This window comes from Mustelus asterias, chromosome 7 (assembly GCF_964213995.1).
Source record: "Mustelus asterias chromosome 7, sMusAst1.hap1.1, whole genome shotgun sequence".
In the NCBI taxonomy this organism is placed as follows: Eukaryota; Metazoa; Chordata; class Chondrichthyes; order Carcharhiniformes; family Triakidae; genus Mustelus; species Mustelus asterias.
The window spans coordinates 49,577,382-49,592,720 of record NC_135807.1 but is presented as its reverse complement, the minus strand read 5'-3'; the positions used below and the strand labels follow the sequence as shown (position 1 = coordinate 49,592,720).

At 42.7% G+C, this 15,339-nt stretch overlaps 1 protein-coding gene across 1 annotated transcript in view; it reads left to right on the top strand.

The window, feature by feature from the left end:
* The first annotated feature begins 203 nt into the window (after window positions 1–203).
* The window catches only part of LOC144495701 (transcription factor E2F5-like), a 30,622-nt gene continuing 15,486 nt past the window's right edge, over window positions 204–15,339 (top strand). The window contains exons 1-3 of the mRNA XM_078216034.1: window positions 204–842; window positions 10,698–10,807; window positions 13,034–13,195. Coding sequence (XP_078072160.1) covers window positions 567–842; window positions 10,698–10,807; window positions 13,034–13,195 — 548 coding nt within the window. The 5' untranslated portion in view covers window positions 204–566. The remainder of the gene's footprint in view (window positions 843–10,697; window positions 10,808–13,033; window positions 13,196–15,339) is intronic.

The window sequence follows — 15,339 nt, the reverse complement described above, 5'->3', positions numbered from 1 at the left end:
TGGCTAAGATCAAGTGTAGTTATGCGGATGCTGCACTTGGTTGAGGTCATTGGGTTGCATTTAAGCTTCATATGTTTCATATGAAGTAATTTTTAAAAGTGGTATCTCGGCCTTTTGGCTAAGATGCAAATGAGATCAAGCCTTGGAGAAGGAATTCTCCGCCTACTCCAATCAGCTTGGCTCATGCAGATCAGGCCCAAGACAGGGTAGAGGATTGCATGCCCTGTCTTGTCAGCCTGGATCAGAAATGTCTCAACTTGTTGAGACTCTGAATTGGACTTGATTTGATTGAATTGGAAAAGTATAAAAACAAAAAAAAAGGATCTTTGCTGAATTTCTGCAGTGCATCTTGTCAATAGCACACACTGCTGCTGATGATGGAGTGGGTGGATGTTTGTTGAAGTGGTGCCAATCAAGTGGGCTGCTTTGTCCTGGATGGTCAAGCTTCTTAGTTTAAGCAGACATGTTTGTACTCCGCTCTTTTCCTCCGGCCCGGGGACTGAGCGCTTCTCCGGACGCATCGACCAACGGTCGCCCAGGACAGCGCGCGCTGCTGCTCGGTTGCTATGGTGCTGCCTGGCCTCAGACGTCACTTCCTGGATTTTAAACTGCCTTCCCCGGCGCCCGATTGGCTGCTCGGGGCCGCCGCGACGTCACAATCGGCCGTGGCGATGGCCGAGTCCGGCGGTGACGCGAGCGCCTGGGACGGCGCGGGTCACGGAGCGCGGGGCTTGAGCTCCGGACCGGGGCCCGGCCGCCACGAGAAGAGTCTCGGGCTCCTCACCACCAGATTCGTGTCGCTGCTGCAGGAGGCCAAGGACGGAGTGCTGGACCTTAAGCAGGTCAGGGCCAACCTCTCCCTCTCTCACACCACCCCCTCTCCCGCTACCACACCTGCTGCAGGGCAGGGAACCACATGTGTTTAAAAACAACCGGCAGCTCCTGGGGGTGGGGTGGAGGTGAATAACATCCAGATCCACCAGCTCGGCTCCTTCATTAGTTCAGGCACCATTATCTTTACTTGATACCAGCCGCAGCCAAGTGTATTTGGGGGGAATATTACATTATAGGCTCCTCAAAAGGCAAATCATTTGTTGTGGCACAGCCAACCCATCTGTGGATTCCCAGCAGCTGGACCCTGTTGTGGGAAATACCAGGGATTTTAAAAAAATGACAGGTCTGTTCTTTCATAAACTCTATTCTTCCACAAACTAAGTGGTGGAGATGGTGACATAGTGGTAATGTCATTGCTTAGTAGTCTCTGATCCAGGCTAATTGCTCTTGGTTCAAATCCAACCATGGCAGCTGATTAATAAATCTAAAATTTAAGCTATCATTGATTGCTGTAAAAAGATCCATGTTATGTCCTTTAATGTTCTGCTAATAAATAGCCAATCTGCCATCCTCACTTGCTCTATATGTGTCTCCAACAAAGTGGTTGGCTCTTAACTGTGCTCTGTGCTTAACTTTGTCACTTTGCTGGACGCAGGTGAGGTCCCAGAGGATTGGAGGATAGCAAATGTGGTCCCGTTATTTAAGAAGGGTAGCAAGGATAACCCGGGCAATTATAGGCCGGTGAGCTTGACGTCCGTGGTAGGGAAATTGTTGGAGAAGATTCTTAGAGATAGGATATATGCGCATTTAGAACTGAATAATCTCATTAGCAATAGACAGCATGGTTTTGTACGAGGGAGGTCATGCCTCACGAATTTGGTTGAGTTTTTTGACGAGGTGACAAAAATGATTGATGAGGGAAGGGCTGTGGATGTCGTCGATATGGATTTTAGTAAAGTGTTTGACAAGGTCCCTCATGGCAGGCTGGTGCAAAAGGTTAAATCTCACGGGATAAAAGGTGAGCTAGCTAGATGGGTGGAGAACTGGCTTAGCCATAGAAGACAAAGGGTAACAGTGGGGGGGTCTTTTTCCGGTTGGAGGCCTGTGACTAGTGGAGTTCTGCAGGGCTCTGTACTGGGACCTCTGCTGTTTGTGATATATATAAATGATTTGGAGGAAGATGTAGCTGGTGTGATCAGTAAGTTTGCGGACGACACAAAGGGTGAACAGTGGGAAGCTTTTTCCCAGGTCGGAGGTGACGAACACAAGGGGTCACGGGTTCAAGGTGAGGGGGGGGCAAGGTTCAACGCAGATGTCAGGGGGACGTATTTTATACAGAGGGTGGTGAGGCCTGGAATGCACTGCCAAGCAAGGTGATTGAGGAGGACACGCTGGGATCATTTAAGACTTATCTAGATAGCCACATGAACAGACTGGGAATAGAGGGATACAAACGAATGGTCTAGTTGGGCACATGAGTGGCGCAGGCCTGGAGGGCCAAAGGGCCTGTTCCTGTGCTGTATTGTTCTTTGAAATCACCCAACAAGCCACTCAGTTCAAGGGCAATTATGGATGGATAAGAAATGCTGGTCTTTGCCAGTGATGCCTGTATCCCAAGAAGGAAAAAGCTGGTGGACCATAGGTAAACAATTGCGTTCAAACTTATAAGGAATATGTAGAGTGCTATCGCTAGAATGGTACACTCAACTGAATCATTAATGAAAAACCCTTGTGTTATGATTTCAAAATATAAGTTTATTTTGTATAATGGTTATAATGTCGTCGGCATCCCAAGGTGCTTAACAATAATGGCATTATGTTAAAACTGGATGGCAAGTCAAAGATATAAGGAGGTGACCAAAAGTTAATCGAAAGAACGTCTTTTAAGTATAGTCGCTGATATGGGATGAAAGGAGGAGGAAATCCAATATTAGAGAGTTTTTGTGTGTGGGTTAGTAGTCGTTGTTTGTAGGGCTCAAAAGTAAGTTGCATTTAGGGAGATGTGAAATCATGAAGGAATTGAATTTGAGGTATTAATTTTCAATCCTAAGCTTTGGCCTCTGTTTACCCAGTATGAATCTCTGGTGATAAATATTGTGCATTGTGGGCTGGAATGTGGAAGGTGTGAATGAGCTGCAGTTTCTGGAGGGTGGAGAATGGAAGATTGGCTAGGAAAAACATTGGAATATTGAAATATGGAGGTGACAAAGGTATAGATTAAATTTTTAGTGGGAGAAAGGCTGAGGGGAGACCAGATGAGCAATGCAGTAGTGATAGACATAGCTTTTTTTACTTGCAGGATATGGTTGCTCAGCTTGAAGTCGAATGAAATGTTGAAGTTCTCCTGTCAAACCTTGGAGGTCAGGGAAGGAAAACAAGAGTAGGGAATTTGTAGTGGGATCAAGGTTATTGGTAGGATTTTCTGGCCCATCCTGGTGGCGGGAACTTCCAGTCCTGCAGAAGGCGACCTCCTGTGTCAAAATCTGTAGCGATCACGCAGAGGTTGGGAGGGGCAATGCACTGTGGCTGCAGGAACAGAATGTCTGAGTTCTGGTCAACATTTGTATTCCAACCAATACCACTAAAACCACATGACCTAGTCATTCTTCTCACTTGTTTGTGGGAGCTGTTGCATGCAAGTGGCACAATTGCCTGAAAGCTCTGAAGTCGTTTGGGACATCCTGAAATGTGATGAGATACTATATGAATGCAACTTCTGTCGTGAGGGCTTATTGGTTAAGTACATGCTTTGTTCATATTGAAATATTTTTAACTGATTCTTTTGCTATTAACCTTGTGTTACATTGTTAAGTTAAATGCACGCTGGTTTAAAGGACACCCTCTTTAATGTTTTGGATAGAGGAAGGAAAGGTGAACTGAGAGCCTAAATTCCATAGAATTGTTACATTGCAGAAATAGGTCATTCAGCCCATTGCATCTGCACCAACCCTCCAAAAGAGCTTCCCACTTGGGCACGCCCCTCTATCCTATCCCTATAACCCTGTCCATTTTCCATGTCTAATTCATCTATACATCTTTGGACAGTCAGGTCAATTTAGCATAGCCAATCCACCTAACCTTTGGACTTTCACTTTCCTTCTGTCCATTATCAGTGTGGTTTTGTTTTTGAAAAGGTAGATGTGTGGTGTTTTGAAACCTCCCAATAGTGTGTAGTCAATTTTAAAGGCAGCAGACTGGGGATGTAAATATGGAGGATTATTTATTCACACATGAATTCAAAAGATCTAAATGTCACATCAGTCACGATATGGTGGCACAGTGGCTAGCACTGCTTCCTCACAGTGCCAGGGACCCGGTTCGATTCCTGGCTTGGGTCACTGTCTGTGCAAAATCTGTTATCCCCGTGTCTGCGTGGGTTTCTTCTGGGTACTCCGGTTTCCTCCCACAGTCTGAAAGACATGCTGGTTAGGCGCATTAACCATGTTAAATTCTTCCCCAGTGTACCTGAACAGGCGCCAGAATGTGACGACTGGGGGATTTTCACAGTAACTTCATTGCAGTGTTAATGTAAGCCTACTTGTGATTCTAATAGATAAACACCACATACTCAAGAAAGATGCAAGAAGATGGTTCACTTCAACAAATATAAACCAAAAGAATAGTTAGCAGTTCATGTGCCTGAGTCGAGTAAAGCAGGTAGCTTTTTCCCATTCTTGAATTGTAGTTCAAATGAATTCAGGTGGAAACAGACCCACGTTTTTGCAGGATTCCTTCGAAGAGGAAGATGTTCAGGAAGTCATGAAGTCTGGCACTCGTGACTTATATTAGGAGGTCCAGTTTCTTTAACGGTGAACTCAGAGCTTTGTAACTGGGCTGGTAGGCTTTTTTAAAAACACTTTTAAGTCTCTTGATTCCTGTAAGGCAAAGTAACACAGCCTTTCCGTGTCGCTGTTGTCTTGTCACTGTTATTATACAGACTGCCCAGTTCTTTTTTGAGTTTTGGCGAAAAGGATTTCAGTAATGGAGAATCAGTGTCAGTGACATAGGCAATGGCCATTGATATACAAAATAGAGTAGATGGTGATCTTTCACGTTTAGCTTACGGAAGGTTGATCTTGGCAGTTTTCCTTTGTTACATTGCAAACCTGAAGACATGGAGTCCAGGCATTCATTGATTCTGTGTTTTGAAGTAAACTTCGACCAAATGCAGGTGTGAATGCAACATAAGCCCGTAAGATATAGGAACAAGAGTAGGTCATTCAGCCCTTCGAGCCTGTTCTGCCACTTAATAAGATCATGGCTGAAATGACACCCACTAAATCCACTTTATCTCTGTAACCCTGAGTTCCCCTATTGATTAAAAACCTATCGATCTCAGCCTTGAAAATGTTCAAGAACTCGTCCTCCATAGCTTCCTGGGGCAAAGAAATCCAAAGATTCACCACTCTTTGAGAGAAGACATTCTTCCTCAAATCCATCTTAAATGAGCAACTCCTTTTCTGTGACTATGCCCTCTGGTCCTACATACTCCCATGAGTGGCACCTTATCAAATGCCTTTTGAAAATCCAAATATACAAAATTGACTGGTTCTCCTCTATCTACTCTGGTTGATAACCTCCTCAAAGAACTTGTCAGATATGATTTTCCCTTCATGAAACCATGCTGACTCTGGTCAGATTATGACTTTCCAAATGCACTGTTATTCTCTCCTTTTGTAATCAATTCTAATATTTTTCTAATAACTGAAGTTAGACCAACTGGCCTATAGTTTCCTGCATTTTGCCTCCTTCCCTTTTCGAACAAGGGTACCACATTGGCAATTTTCCAATCCTTGGCACTAGTTTGCCTAAAACTAAGACTGGAATTCTCCAACCTCGCCCACTGCTGGGATTCTCCTGTCTTGTTGCAGTGAATGGAGTTTTGGCTGAATGCCAAATTTTCCAAACTCTGGTGATGGTGACTGTATTTAATTCCTTTCCCCTTGTTTTTACTATTTCTGGGATGCTTATAGCTTATAAATTCTCCCTCAGTACACGCGCACAGGCGCCAGAGTGTGGCGACTAGGGGATTTTCACAGTGATTTCATTGCAGTATTAATGTAAGCCTACCTGTGACAAATAAATAAAATATCCTGTACTGTAAAGACTGATGCAAAATATCTGTTTAACTCCTCCGCCATATAGTTTTGCTGGGAGTTATGAATGATCTCTCTTAATGTTTGCCACTGCTCCTCTATTGTTTCATCTACTAATCTATATGACCAATCCACTTTTCCCAATTCCATCCTCACACCTTCTTAATTCCCCTTTAAGTTTAACACTGATATTTCAGTCCCAATTTTCTTACATTCAAGCTGAATGCTAAATTCTATCGTACTGTGTTCACTATTTCCTTGAGGATCCTTAACCTTGAGATCTTTTATTAAACCAACCTCTTAGGAGCAAGCCCATTCAAGGGAAGACCCCCTCCCCTCCACAATTATGTTTCAATTCAGAACTTTCCTCAAGCTTGATAGTCTGTGTTGAATTTGCAAAGGTCACCTGACCCCTTTGGCACACATCTTAACAGTTCATCCGTGTCAATCTTTAAATAAAGGCAAATCCTAAAGCTTTCATATGGGTACAGTCCATATTTAAAGCTATGACTATGACATGCGTTTTACTGGGCATGATATTAAACAAATATTTTGTAGCTTCTCATGAGGGTTATCCCAAAATCTCTACTGATGATTTACCTTGGAAAGTTGGGTAAACTTGACTTGTATTTTCTGGAAATTAGATAACGAGGTTATCTGATTAAAACAGTGCTTCAGACTTTTTAATAAAGAGTTGCTGTGTTTGATTTACTCAACGTTGACTTTTGTTTATGGCTCTTGTCAATGATAGGCCCAATGATAATTGAACCACAGATTTTAATTACCTCTTGTCTGTATGAGCAAGACAGATGAAAAGTAGATAGCAGATTTAACTGGTTGTAATTTTAACTCGCTGAATGAATGTGGGGGGGAAAAAACATTGTCATGTGTTGAGTAACATAATTCTTAAGAATGGCCTTATCCAACCAAGGAAAAAGACTTTCCCTTGTATAGCAACCTTATTATCAAGGACTTTATAATGGAGTATTTAGAAAGCAGTGGCAGGATCAGACAGTCAGCATGGATTTGTGAAGGGGAAATCGTGCTTGACAAATCTGTTGGAATTCTTTGAATATGTAACTAGTGAAGTTGACAAGGGGGAGCCAGTCGATGTTGTATATTTGGACTTTCAGAAAGCATTTGACAAAGTCCCGCATAAGAGGTTATCGTGAAAAATTAAAGCACATGGGATTGGGGGAAGTGTGTTGTGAAGGATAGAAAACTGGTTGGCAGAGAGGAAAAAAAGAGTAGGAATTAATGGGTCCTTTTCAAATTGGCAGGCAGTAACTAGTGGGGTGCCACAGGGATCGGTGCTGGGACCCCAGCTATTCACAGTATATATTAGTGATTTGGATGAGGGAACAAAATGTGATATCTAAGTTTGCAGATGATACCAAGTTGGATGGGTGGGTGAATTGTGATGCAGATGCAAAGATCCTTGAGCGTGATCTGGTCAGGCTGGGTGAGTGGGCAAATCGATGGAAGATGCAGTATAATTTGGATAAATGTGAGATTATTCACTTTGGAAGCAAAAACAAGAAGGCAGATTACTACCTGAATGGCTGTAAATTGGGAGAGGGGAGTGTGTCCCCTGGGTGTCCTTGTGCACCAATCACTGAAAGTGCAGCAGGCGGTGGCAAATGGCATGTTGACCTTCATTGCGAGGTTTCGAGTACAGGAACAAGGATGTGTTGTTGCAATTATACAGGGCCTTGGTGAGGCCACACCTAGAATATTGTGTGCAGTTTTTGTCTCCTTTTCTGAGAAGGATGTTCTTGCTCTCGAGAGAGGACAGCAAAGGTTTACTAGGCTGATTCCAGGGATTTCGGGACAGATGTATGAGGAGAGATTGACTAGGTTAGGATTGTTTTCGCTGGAGTTCAGACGAATGAGGGGGGATCTCATAGAGACTTATAAAATTCTAACAGGACTAGACAAGGTAGTTGAGGAAGGATATTTCCAGTGGTGGGGGAGTCCAGAACCAGGGGTCACAGTCTGAGGATTCGGGGTAGACCATTTAGGATGGAGATGAGGAGACATTTCTTCACCCAAAGAATGGTAAGCCTGTGGAATTCATTACCACAGGAAGTAGTTGATGCCAAAACATTGAATGTATTCAAGAGGCGGCTGGATATAGCACTTGGGGAGAATGGGATCAAAGGTTATGGGGAGAAAGCAAGATTAGGCTATTGAGTTGGCCATGATTGTAATGAATGGTGGAGCAGGCTCAAAGGGTCAAATGGCCTCCTCTTGCTCCTATCTTCTATGTTTCTATGTTCTTGACTCCAGGATGTCCCAAATACTTTACAACCAAGTACTTTTGCAATATCGTTCTTTATATAGGGATATTAGAAAGGCATTGAAGGAGGATAGCATGACTGACTCTGCCACAGGTCTCTGAGGGTGGAAGCCATGATGGTAGGAAACTAAGCAGAGTTCCACCAACAGCAGTGTCATACTAACTTAGATTATCTGCTTTTTATTGATGTTGACTGAGTGATAAATATTGGCTAGGACACTAGGGAGAACTCTCCTGCTCTTCTTCAAAATTTGCAGCCATGTGAGAGGGCAGATGGGGCCTCGATTTAACATCTCATTCGAAGGAGGCAACTCTGATAGTGCAGCACTCCCTCAGTACTGCAATGGAGTGTTGGCCTGGGTTTTTGTGCCCAAGTCACTGGAGTGGAACTTGAAACCTCATCCGACTCGGATGCAGAGTGCTAGCAACGAGACCATGGCTAACACTACAAAGAAATTCCTGTTCTTATCAATTTTTTATAGTTTCTGAAATGATCTTGCTTCCCAATCCCTTATTGTCTTTCTTGGCCACAGGTCAGTCCTTTGTTGATTTTTTTTTAGATTGCCATGCCGTTTTTCTTCTAGAAATCATGATTGGAAGAACTTTTCTGTAACAGACATGAATAGAGTATCCTGTTGGCTTTATCTTGCCATCTTCCCCCAAAATGTCAAGGACTTTAGTAATATTCCTTTAGAAAGAGTTGAATGTTTATTCAGCAGGCTCTTTTCATGAAGGTGGAATAGATTTGCATAATCCGTTGCCAACAGTAACTCTTCAGCAATCCAGCTGTCAAAGCAAAAACACTCCAGATCTAAAGGTTTATTGTTTTACAGGATATTATTTTGATCATTTGGTTGAATTTTCATCCTCGGAGAGTAGGGGGAGAAGGGAAAATTTCCAGCTCAGCCTGTCTGCCTTGGGTGAAAGTGCCTGCTGGGGGACCGGGTGTGGCTGGAATTGAGCCAGCTAACCCGGAAAGAAGTGTGGATGCAGCCACTGGGTGTGCAGGTGGGCTGTTTAAAAGGACGCCTCATTGCCTTGGGACTTTGTCCCAGCTAAAATAAAAATACAAAGGACCTCCATTCCTCCTATTTCTCTCCCCCCCCCCCCCCCCCATACCCCCTTCACTCTCAACACACTGTGCCCCTCTACCCAACCTCCGTGGCCCCTCCCCCCATGCCAAGCTATGCCACTTCTATGGAACTGTTTGGATCCAAACTATGCCTGTTTTTTCATGGAATATGTGGAACATTCTTTGTTAAAGTCCTATACAGTCCCCCTCCCTCATCTCCTTTGCCAGTATATTGATGACTGTATTGGGGCTGTTTCCTAATCTCATCTAACTGGAAAAACTTAGCGATTTTGCTTTCAGTTTCCAACCCTAGCTTGCCTTCATGAGGTCCATCTCCAACTCTTTCCTTCCCTTCGTCAATTTCCCTATCTGCAATTCTGGAGTTATGTTGTCAACCGATATCTACTGGCTCCCCCATCCTCCTACCAAGCTTCCTGTAAGGATTGTTTCTGTTTCCTTGGGTCTTGAATATGCCCGTTCCATTTCCTGCACACCTGCTCTTCGCCCTTCTTCCTCCCAGAACCATGATCGATGTCATTTTGTCCTTGTCTCTCATCCCACCAGCTTCCACTTTCAACAGATCATCCTCTGCCATGCCTACCACCACTATGTCCAACTTGATGCCAACATCACATGCATTCTCTGCTCCCCTTTCAGCATCCAAAGGGACCCTTCCCTTCATGGCATCCTGGTTGACTCTTCAATCGACTCCAACACCTGTTCCTCTTTCCTGGCACCTTCCTATGCAACACAACATTCCTCCCAGGAGCAACAGCAATTTACTTGTGCTCTTTTCCATTTAGCAAACTGAATTTGTTGCCTACAGTGCAATCTCCTCTACAGTTTGTGTTGCCTTCACTCCTGTGCCTAGTTTGGCATTGTAAGTAGTCTCACAACACCAGGTTAAAGTCCAACAGGTTTATTTAGCAGCACGAGCTTTCGGAGCGACGCTCCTTCAAGTGAGATGCACTCACCTGATGAAGGAGCAGCACTCCAAAAGCTCGTGCTACCAAATAAACCTGTTGGAATTTAACCTGGTGTTGTGAGACTACTTACTGTGCCGATCCCAATCCAATGCTGGCAACTCCGCATCGCAGTTTGACATTGTACAATTCCTTTAAGACCAAAGTTTGAACTTTGAGTACCAATTTAATACCTGATCACGATACAGTTAATGCTAATGTGTGCATCTTGCCAAAAGATGCTTTGTGTGGGTCGGATGTTTATCTTTCATGTGCTTATTTTCTACTTTTTATTTGTGTTAACATTTCTAAGATTTCAGTAAAAATGAAATGTTTGATGTACCAGTGTTTTTCAGTTAAAATTACTTCAGTAATAAGTGAACTTCTCGTTTGAGTACTTTTTTGTTGACCGTATGTGTTCTCGCCCTTTATAGGCTGCTGATATACTTGCAGTGAGGCAGAAAAGAAGAATATATGATATCACCAATGTATTAGAAGGAATTGGCTTAATCGAGAAGAAATCAAAAAACAGCATCCAATGGAAGTAGGTTAAAGTAACTTTTTTTTTTAGATGCTTATGATTTTATTTATTGATCTCCTGAACTTTTAGAGAGGGCTTAATTTTGAAGTTTGCAGATGGCAGAAAACTGAAGAACAAAGGGCCAGATTTCAGGAAACCTAGACTAGTGAAATGCACAGACGTAAGGCAGATTAAATTAATACTGAAAAGTAGTGATACTTTTTTAAAAGAAAAAATGAGGAGAGACAATATAACCGAAATGGTACAATTTTAAAGGGATTGTATGAACAGAGAGAGCTGGAGGTTCGTATGCAGATGGTAGCTTGTTAAGTTAATAAGGCATCTTATGAGATTGTAGGCGATGGAGGTAGAAGCATAGTTTACAAAAGCTAGATAATTATACTAATCAGCTGGAGTATTATGGCTAATTCTGGACACTACATTTTAGGAAGGATGTCAAGACCTTGCTGAGGGTGCGGAAAAGGTTTACTAGGGTGATACCGGAGATGAGAGCCTTTGGTTATTAAGAGACTAGGGATGCTGGAATTTTCTTCACTCAGAAAAGGTTAACAGGACAAACGTTCAAAGTTGTGAAGGGTTTTGATAGAAAAAGTCGCTGAGGTGTTATTTTCTGGAAAACACTGCCTACGAAAGATGACAGAAACAGATTCAATAGTAAACTTTAAAACTAGGTATGTATTCAAAAAAAGAAACTGCTGAGCAGTGAGGAAACAACAGGACAGTGACCCGGGTTGGATCACTCTTTAAAGTTGCTGGCACAGACACAATGGGCCCAATGATCATCGCTGTGCTGTATGGTTATACTTATATGTCGGTATATAATATTAAATGCTTGTGAGTGCATCACTTGCTCCTCTTAAACATTGAAATACAAATTCAATTATACTTGTTTAATCATAGAAATCAGTGGTCTTGATGATATATTGTTATTTTATTTCTATAAATTCAGCCATAGATACCTTTGCAGGTTCACTGGAGTATAACATCTGTTTGCAGTCAGCAAACAGTTTTATTTTTATGGGAGTTGTGTTCCATTCCCTGACATCTGCCAGTGTAGTTGTGGTACCCAGTGATGTAACTGAACAGGCCGTTAGTCTTTTGCATGTATATTTCTTCAGAAGGTGTGCTGAGTTAACACCAGATGAAGCAAGGCCTGATTCAATTCATTAAGTTGCTTTATTTCACAAATTGAATGTGCAGAACAGCAGTATTATCAAATGCTCTTAATTAAATAAAACTTCTGTGTAGCTAATATAAAAATGAACACACTATACTTCACTTCAGTGAGTTATCTTAACTTAAAAGAACTGTTTGCTCCTTTTGACAATACAGGACAGACCATCCTCATAAAACCTTTTCGTGCATTTTGCTGCCTGACTGCCTCCCCTACATCATTGCCTTTTTAAAAGCCTCACTCTCGTGTCAACTTTTAGACAAAGCTTGACCACCCCCAGAGCAAAACCCATCTGCCTAACTTGGCACTGACTCCTGCTTAGACTTGATGAATAGAATTCTCGCAGCAGCAAGAATATGAAAATCTGTTAGAATCTATAATCTTTGTTTCAGAGATGATGATTCAGGCACCCCTTCTGAAATTATCCATAACGTCAACCCCACTGTCTGAGACCTTTTAATTTCTTGTCAACCGGGTTTAGCTCAGTAATAGCAACCTAAATAACTATTATATCAAAATCCTGTTGTGCCAACAAAATCTGAACTCCTAAAATAACAATTAAGTATGTATAATAGCAAATCTTCCGGCTTGTCAATATCAAGGCAGTTTTTTAAATATAAATTGGAGTGTGTGTCGACATCTTTATCTATAGGTAAGTGGTAATTTGTATCTCAAACATTATATTCATTTTTTCTACTGACTAATGGGAGATTGTATTTAATGTGTTTTTAACTTGATTTGTTAAGCAACATATCTATAATAGCGCACATTGTGAAATTTTTATATTGGTTGAGAAAATATGTATGTACAATGGTGTGAACTCTTACTGTGTTTACCCCAGTCCAACATCTCCACATTGTGGATGTACATTGGCATGGGTGTAAGATAGCTTACAGGCTGAATTCTGCCTGTCAGAAAAAAAAATAATTTGTAGCTTTTTTTGTTATTCAACGATTGATTCATATGTTGGATATAGGCACAATTATTTCTTGCAAGTGGTAAGATTACTTTCCCACTTTATTGGACACACTAACTTTTATATTTTTCTTTAATAGAGGTGTTGGTCCAGGATGCAACACGAAGGAAATAATAGATCGATTGAGATACCTGAAGGCAGAGATTGAAGAACTGGAAACAAAGGAGAAAGAACTTGATCAGCAGAAGCTGTGGCTACAGCAGAGTATTGAAAACATAACTGACAACACGCACAATAATAGATATCCTTTGTAGTTGAGCAACACTCTGTACCTCTTGCGTATACTCAACATTCTGTGTAAACTCAACAGTCCAGTGTTTTTCCATGGAATGATGTAACTTTAAATACGGGATACTCCAAGACCTTTAAACATTCCTCAATATTATCCCAGGGACATTGAGCTGAGGCATGTTATGTGGAGCATATGATTTACATAAGCAATGCAGTTTAGATCCGAGACCAATTAATACCTGTAATTATGTTATTAAATGTAAGTTGTCGAAACTAAACAGATCTGAAACAAATTGGAAAAACTAATACGAAAGTAAAATACTGCAACTGCTTGGAATCTGAAAAACATTCTTGACATACTCAGCAGCTCAGGCATATATGTAGCAAGAAAAAAAAAGAGCAGGATTTTAAGGATGGCGAGTGATCCTGAGAGTTGGCACCTAATGCGCAACATATGACTCTCTAACTCCCACTGCAATTTAACGCTAACTTGAGTGTTGATTGGCAATGGGTGGGACTTCCCACCCATGAGACATGTTGGACAATCGGATTGACCGACAGCTGTCCAACCTGATTAGGCTGCAGTGGCCAGAGGTGGTACTGCAACGCTCTGCCTGGAGTTAAGTCCTGGGACTGGTGAAACAGTAAGTCCTGGGGGCGGAGAGTAGAGGACTCCCTGGGGGTGGGGGGTGGGGCAAGCATAGGCGAGGGAGGGGAGGCGAGGCCCAGAGTTCTAACATTAAGTGGCCACTTAAGTGCCTGTGGGCAGCACAGTGGTCAGCAATGCTGCCTCACAGCGCCATGGACCTGGGTTCGATTCCCAGCTTGAGTCACTGTCTGTGCAGAGTCTGCACATTCTCCCTGTGTCTGCAGTGTTAATGTAAGCCTACTTGTGACACTTTTAAATAAACTTAAACGTAAAAAACTTAATAGGTGAATGGGCGGGTTTTCCTCCTGAGACCCTGCCCTCCCAATGTGAAATTGCCTCTGGGTCTGGGCAGGTGGATTCCGAAGGGAATCTCCGACCATTCAATTTTATGCTCTGCCACCATGCTCTGGCCTCAAAACCTGCCTTGGCGGAGTGTAAAATTCTGCCCTTAATGTTTCAGGTGAATGATCTTTCATGAGAAGATTAGTGTTGTAACAGGTTTTAGGCAAGCACTGGGACAGGGAAAAGGGGTTAAGAGAAACACTGTCTCCTGCCAAAGCAAGATGACCACCGATATCTGTCTGTGCATGCACTGAAAACCAATGATGTCATTTGCGGGAGACGCAACGCTGGTTTGATCTTATTTGGATCCTGAAACCATTCACCCAGTTTCTGCCTTGGCTGGGGGGCGGGGGTGGTTTGCATGCATGGATTTGGTGTGTAGCCTCCCCAAAGTTTCTGGGATCAGGATCTGGAAGGAGAGGAGGTTTCTGATTCACTTGGTGATAGCCACAATTACGGACTACAACCTCCATATCCTGCGTTTGAGCTCAGGGGCTTCTTCCCAGTGACAGGCCTGGTTAAGGGGAAGAGGATCCAGAGCAGGATATTTGGGAACTGCAGGGAGGCCGTGCCTCCGACTTGTGCCTGATGTGGGGCTCAGAAACTGTGTGGCTTCAAGATCCAAAAAGGATCCAACCGGAAGACGTTCAGAGAATACCATGTGTCACTGGATGAGTCAAAAACCTCCCCATCCTGATCCCTGGCTTCATTCCTCTTCTCCACTCCTCCAACGTGAGGAAGGAGAGACATTTTTAATCACTGTCTTTCATAACTGTTTAATAAGCATCTCCCTCCTGACCACTGCCTGACATTACGGAGTAAAACAGTACAACAATGGATCCACAGTGTTGGCAGCAAAAGCTGCCTAAGAAAAAAGGCAAAATCTGTTATAAGGTGGAAGACAGAAGTGATTAAATGATAAAATGGCTGATGGTACAGGGCAAAAGCAGGTAGTGATGGACTAAGTAACAAAAGATGGATCTAGAGGAGGACTTAATGGGATTAGCAGAAATGATGGGGGTCTGAAATTATTGAACTCATTGTTGAGATTGGAAATCCCTAAAATGCCTACCAAAAGATGAGGTGCTGTTCTTCAAGCTTGGGTTGAACTTCATTGGAAGAGGCTGAGGACAAACTGGGAATGGATGGAGAATTTAAGCAAA